Source organism: Fukomys damarensis, unplaced genomic scaffold, assembly GCF_012274545.1.
Source record: "Fukomys damarensis isolate Sample0158 unplaced genomic scaffold, DMR_v1.0_HiC HiC_scaffold_13, whole genome shotgun sequence".
NCBI lineage: Eukaryota > Metazoa > Chordata > Mammalia > Rodentia > Bathyergidae > Fukomys > Fukomys damarensis.
This window is the reverse complement of record NW_022900925.1, coordinates 33822812-33829645: the sequence shown is the minus strand read 5'-3', so window position 1 is coordinate 33829645 and position 6834 is coordinate 33822812. Positions and strand designations below refer to the sequence as shown.

The 6834-nt window shown below is 57.8% G+C and overlaps 1 protein-coding gene across 1 annotated transcript in view; it reads left to right on the top strand.

Moving 5' to 3' along the window:
• The window catches only part of Dlx4 (distal-less homeobox 4), a 4341-nt gene extending 2617 nt beyond the window's left edge, over positions 1-1724 (top strand). The window contains 3 exon segments of the mRNA XM_010620141.1: positions 945-1062; positions 1064-1139; positions 1482-1724. Coding sequence (XP_010618443.1) covers positions 945-1062; positions 1064-1139; positions 1482-1724 — 437 coding nt within the window.
• The last annotated feature ends 5110 nt before the right edge of the window (positions 1725-6834 follow it).

Below are 6834 nucleotides of genomic sequence, written 5' to 3'. Positions count from 1 at the left end.
CGGCCGAGGCAGGGGTCGAGGGGCGGGGAGAGGATCTGAGAAACCCTCGGCGCCCAAGGCCAGGAGCGAGGGATGAGGGGGAGGCGAAGACGATGGGTGACTGCGGCCGGCCCAAGGCCGGACCTGACGTGAGTGCGGCGTGAGCCCCACTGGAGATGGGCTCTGGCCGTCCCTTCTTTCTGCCGGGGGTCTGCGGTCCAACCCGCGCCCGCGGGTATTCCGGCCGCTTCTTCCACCCGACTCCCTTCCCGCTTGGGACGCGCTCCGTGTCCAAATGGAGCGGCTCAGGTTGGGGCCCCTCGCCCTCACTTTCTGAGCCCATTTTAGGTCCCCACGCCCGTTGCGGGGAGTCCTGGAGAGTGAGGCTGGAAGGAGGGGGCCAGATCTCTGCCTGCCCGCCCGTGTGGCCCTGCGATCTGCTCTTCCAGCCCCAGTCACCCTGCCTAACGCGGGGATCCCGCTGTGCCGGGTGGGCAAGTGCGGGACAGGACAGGACGGCCCCGCACTGCTCTGGCTTCTGGGGCCATGAAATATCTCCTCCGAGGCATCTGGTGGGGAAGAAGGGGGAGAAAATTCCGGGGTCAGTTCTCACCCTCTGATGCCTGGGCGCACTCTGGCTCCTGAACATGGCTTTCCAGGTCCCTGCCCTGTGAATGCCCAGAGTTTCCCCCCACCTAGCTCCAACCTGAGCCACTACACTGGAGCGGTACCAGTGGGTACCCTCGCTCTTGACCCTTGGCACTTTCTGCACTCAGAGCCCTGAACTGGGAGCTCCCCCAGGACAAGAACTGCCTTGTGTCACTGGGTGCACCCTGAACGTGGAGGTTGAAAAGGTAGAGAAAGGTGCTTTTTGCTCATTTTTCCTGGCTCATAGACCAGGTGCAGACGAGGCTGTGAACACGTCTGCCCAACCCTAGACACACACCTCCTTATGCTGCCCTCAGAATTGAAGAAGCTGCTGCTGTCCCCAGAGCTTTCGGACAGACACCCCTGGGTCCCAACCAAGAAGCTTCGAAAGCCCAGGACCATCTTCTCAAGCCTGCAGCTGCAGCGGCTGAACCAGTTTCCAACACACGCAGTACCTGGCACTGCCTGAGAGGGCCCAGCTGGCTGCACAGCTTGGCCTCACCCAGACCCAGGTGAGGCCAGTCCCTTCGTCCTCCCTCCCCTTCCCTGCCTACACTCTGGGAACTCTCCCCAAGGTGTGAGTGGCCATGAGTCCCCTGGCCCTGTCCCTGGCGAGCCCACCAGGTCAGAGGACCTTATTAGAAGCGGGTTGCCTGGGGGGTTGTAGTAGAGAAGGGCACCCCAGACAACAACAGGAAGTGCCTTCTGGCTCCGGGGACCTCCTGGGCAATGGAGAACCGCAGCAAGTGTTCCCAACCTCTGCTCCTATCCTGGAACTTGCTGCCTAGAGCTGGGTCCCTTGCTCTTCCGTGCATATTCCTGATCTTTCATTCTGTCCCCTCTTCTCCCCAAAGGTAAAGATCTGGTTTCAGAACAAGCGCTCCAAGTACAAGAAGCTTCTGAAACAGAACTCTGGGGGGCAGGAAGGAGACTTCCCCGGGAGAGCCCCCTCCCTTCCTCCCTGTTCCCCATCCTATCTATCCCTCTGGGATCTGCCCAAGGCAAGCGCCCTGCCCACCGGTGGCTTCGGCAATGGCTTTGGAGCCTGGGGGCAGCATCATTCTCCAGATGTGCTGTCTGTGCCTCCGATGGTGTGAGTCTGGCACAGGGCAGCCCCAGCCCTCCTGCCAAGCCCAGGATCTGGGGCATCTGCACCTCTGCTAGACAAGAAGCCAGGTCCGAATAGGTTTTCTCTAGGACCAAGAGTTAGAAGAGAAAAAGGGGGTGGAGTTACGTCTGCCTACTTCCAACGGCTAAATCAAGGACAGCCTTCATCACCGGCCCCTCCCACACCCGTGGGACAAAGGCTCAGGCTAGCATATTGGGCTGGAGTCAGGCTGCCCCCCTACCGGGGATACCCCTCCCTTTCACAGGACTGCAGCTCCACCGAAGTCAGGAGTCAGAAACACTGTGTACTTTTTTCTATGTGAGCCTTGGGCCCTGCTCAGCTCATATTTTTATTAGGTTTTTATTTGTTTGTGTTTGTTTCGGAGACAGGGTCTCACTATGTGGTTCAGGCTGTCCTTGAACTCTCGGCGATCCTCCTGCCTCAGCTTTCCAATTACAGGCCATGCACCACCACGCCCTGCGACTTGATCCATTTGTGAGTGGAAGCGGACGTCCAGAGTCTGCAGAGTTGGCCACCAGCAGGTCACACCTGCCCAGCCGTTGATTTTTCCCGGTGTTCAGGTGTGATTTCCAGAACAAGGGTGTAGCTCAGAGGCAGAGCACTAATTTAGCAGGCATGATGCCTTGGGTTCAATCCCCAGTACCCAGACAAAATAAAACAAAGACACAAATGCAACAGCTGCAAAATGTGTTTGTCTCCTGACCTCACCAGGGTTGACAGGAGTCACGTATACCTTCTCTCCCATCCAACTTGTTTTCCACTGAGCTAGGGCAGAGGCACTGGATTCTGTGTCCCTGGCCAGCTCTGTTGCTCCCGCTCTGCAGTGTTCTGATAACGTGCAGGCCTTCCTGTGCTCCGGGGGTGAAACTGGAAGAAATTCCTGCTGGGAAGGACCGAGTCTGGAGTGGTCTTCCCTGCAGATTCTCTCCTGGCCCAGTTTCGGAGGCAGCCAGGTGCCTCACAGCCCCCACCCTGCACCTGCAACCTCAGGCAGAGGCCTGCTCACCTTGGGAGAGGATGTGCCCTTGAGCCAGCCCCCGCTTTGGGAAGGAGGAGGGGGAGAGGGAAAATAGCAGAAGCTGAATTCTCCTGCATCCAACACACATCTCAGATACAATCGTGACCCAGGCAGACCCTTCAGGGGTCTGACAAATGGTCTGAGGCAGTGTGATAGATGCCAGATGAAGGAGGGGACAGAAAGCAGTGTGGACATTGCCCAGGCGCTGCGGTCCAGCCTGGCCAGGGGTCAGTTCCCAATGTAAAGGCTGGGGAACAGCAGGGCCCAGTGGTGACTCCTGGCCACTGTACCCCTTGGCACACCAGGCACAGGGGTCAGGATGGCTGAGGACAAGGGTGGGCTAATCATTCAGGAATCCAGCCAGGTATGGCCTTGGGGGCCAGGGAGGGGCCTCCAGTTCCAGGCAAAAGGCTCCCAAATCCAGCTTCCCTCTTACTGCCTGAACTTGTTCCCAGGCCCTGCAAAGGAGGGGCTGAGGTGCCCCAGGCTGAAAAGCCCACTCCATCGTGCCCAGCAAACAGAACCAGTGAGAAGCCAACCTGGGGTCAAAGAAGGTGTCACCTTAATAGATGCCTTCGAGGCACCCAGAAGCAGTCCTTCCCTCTGGTTCAGTGAGCTCCCTCACTCCCCAAACACACACAGAGGCGTGTTGGGGTGGCGGACAACACAGGGTGGGCCAAAGCCAAGGCCGGGGAGCAGTGAGGTGCTGGACGGCCCCAGGATACGCACCTGCTGCTGCTGCTGCCCTCCGGTGCCCTTTCTCTGGTGCTCAGACATGGGGCGGTACTGCCCACGGGTGGCCTGGCCCCAGATGCCTGCCCCGGGCCTTCTCTGAGGCCACAGGCCCCGGGGCAGCTGTTCTCTCCACCGAAAGTTGCACACTTCTCTTTCCACAGAGCCCAGATAAGATCTACCAGCCATCTCGGAAAGCCTCCAAAGGCAGATTAATTGGACAGCCCAACTCCAGTCACAGCATTAAAACAGCCAGTTGTAAAGTTAAGTAGCAGAAGGAGTGTAATTGCTCCCCAGCCGTGGCCAGTGGAGCTGACAGCACCCCGTCCTCTCTCCATCCACCACCTTTCCAGGGTAAAAGGGACTCTCTTTCCTACTTGGGAGCAAGTCCCATTTCTCTAGGCTCCTGGGTGGCAGTGTACCCCCAACATACCCCCCAGGAAAGAAGCACCCCATACCCTACCCTCAAGCCATCAGGAGTCTAGAAGGGCCGTCCTGCCAAGGAGGAAGCTTCACTGGGACTTTGGATCAATAAAGGAAGGAACCAGGTGTGGTGGTGCCCGCCAGTAATCCCAGCACTCAGGAGGCTGAGGCAGGAGGATCATCTAGAGTTTGAGGCCAATTTGGGGTATATGGTGAGTTCAGGGCCAGCCTGAATTACACAGTGGGATCCTGTGTCTCAAAACACCAAAAGAAGGGGGGGGATGGGGGAACGAAGGGGACAAGACTAAGTGCGGCTTTGGTCTCCAGAGTCTCGGCTATTTCACTAGGGAGCCGGGTGACTTCTGAGCCCTGCTTCTCACTGTGATGGGAATTCTAGTAGGCCTCGCTTCCTGCTGTGGTTGTGATGGTGAAACGAGATAGTGTTTGTAACAGGCTTGACATGTGCCTGGAACACAGCAAGCACTTAATAAATGGCATTTATAGCTGCTGTTATGATTATCGGGGAGGGGAGGGGAGTTCACCCTGCCATCCGTTCACCTCTGGCCTCTGGCAGACCTGCCTCCCTCCCAGGGTGGGGAGGAGGGTGGAGCTCCACGTGTCCCTGTCACCAGCCGTCACTACGTAGAGCAGGGCACAGGCAAGGTCCAAACCCAAATGCAGAAGCATATCTGCTGTCTGCTGACACTGGCAGGGCGTGTGTGTGTGTGTGTGTGTGTGTGTGTGTGTGTGTGTCCGAGAAGGCCCAGGACTCGCGCTGTTGTCACCTCTGTGGGCCGGGGGTGGGGGCTTCCCCTCCCTCTGGGTCACCCACCTCCCCTTCCCCTGTGTACTATTTTAAGGCAGGCCCCCCATTCTCTCTCCCCCAACGAAATGAGATTCAATTAATTCAATTAAAGCAATTTTGGAAGCAGCTCCTGAAGGCTTTCGATGTGAGATAATTATAAGTAATTTGCTTCTGTGAAGAGGAAAAGGTTACATGGGGTCCTGCGGGAGGGGCCTGGTCACCAAATGCATGCAGCTCTAGAAGGATTCCACACTGCAATCATAGCTGCCCTTCCATTGGCCAAATTACTTGCAGGTGGGAAGAGGGAGCCGGTGGGAAGCCCAGTGACGGCCGCCCCTCCTCCATCAGGCTCGGTGGTGCGGTGGGGGCGGGGAGGAGCTCGCTCCCTCCCGACAAAATGTCTGCGTGGCCAGAGCCGCTGATTACTCAGCTCCCGGCCTCCTTTGAGTCTGAATGCCCGGACTTGCCTCTGGGATCGAATCCAGAGTCAATGGAATGTTATCCGGGTAGCCCAGGCCTGTGTAGACGGGGGCGCTGGAGATCAAGGACGTCCCCAGCACTTATAAGGGATGGAGGGAGAGGGGAGAGGCCTGGCAGGGCAGTGACTTCCTGCCACCCAGGTCTGGTGGGACTCCCATTCTGTTCCCCCGCCCCAGCCCCAGCACCGGTCTCTGGTTCTGCCTGGAGTCCAGTTCAATTCCTTGCATCTGAGTGGTGGCAAAGCTCTCAGCTCTCTGTGGAGTGGAGGGCCCTGAAGCCGCTTCCTTCCCCAAAGCATCCTACAGGTGTGCCCATCCCACGCACCCGTCACCTCCCTTGCTTCCTCTTGCCTGGGAGGGGACAGTCAGGGATATGATGGGACCCAGGGGACTTAGGGGTAGGGGCGGAGGCCAAGGAGGGAGAGTGGGCTTCCGGCCTCTTCAAAGACCCTCTCTGCCAGGCTTGGTGGTGCACGCCTGTCATCCCAGCCCTCAGGAGGCTGAGGCAGAAGGATCACCTCAAGCTTCACGCTAGCCTGGGCTTCATGAGTTCAAGGCCAGCTTGAATGACATATCAAGACCCTGTCTCAAAAACACACAAAAACCCCAAGACAAAACAAAAATCTAAGACCCTATCCACCAACCCTGGCCACGGAGGAGCTCGGTCTCTCTCTACCTGCAAGCTCCTATCTCAGAGGGTCATGCTTAAACAGTTATGAGGGCTGGGGATTTAGCTCCGTGGTGCTGCCACCCGCCTGGCAAGAGCAAAGTCCCCATCCCTGGTACCAAATATAGACACAAACCATTATGGTGCAAAAGAAAAACTCACTGGCCCCAAAATACCTCATATAAAATACAATATTTCATGTCTGCCCTCTCATTCGTCTTTCTCCTTGCTTCTTTCCTTCCAACGAGGGGTTTCTTTGGCTCCAGCTTCTCCCTACTCCACCCCGTTTCCCTCCCTCTCTGACCTGCAGGGCTGTTGGGCTGCTGGGTGCCAGGAAGAAAATCCCTCAGGGAGTCCTTGGGGACTGCGGCGCCTTCAAGGTGGAGAAGCTCAGCAAGGGACACACGGCTTTTCTCAGGCCACCGGTTCCTCAGCCGACTCTGGATCGGGTGAAACCAGCCTCCAGATACAAAGGCCCAGTCAGGCTTGATGTCGTACAACCGTAATCACGGCACCCTGGGGAGGCTGAGGCTGACGCAGGAGGGTGGCGAGTCTGAGCCCAGCCCAGGCCACTCAGCAAGACCCCGTCTCAAAATAAACTTTCAAAAAAAGAGAGTGTGGAGAGAGGGGAGGATGCAGCTCGGTTCAGAGTCCCTGGGTTCGATCCCCGGTACCATAAAAAACCAAAACAAAGACCCCCAGCCTGAGACCAACCCAGGCACGGGGACACCGCATGTGCAGAGTGTGCACACGTAGGCAGGGGACGCACAGAACGCGTGGCTGGGCGGAGCTACGTGGAGAGACACGCGTGTGTGTGAAGCGAGCCTGTGGTTGTGTGGGACACACACAGGGAAACAGCTTCCAGGTTCTCAGACGGAGAGAGGTAGAGATGCCCTGGGACTCCCGGTGGGCAGAAGCAGAAACGTGCGTGGAAATCTTAGACTGGCTCCCCGC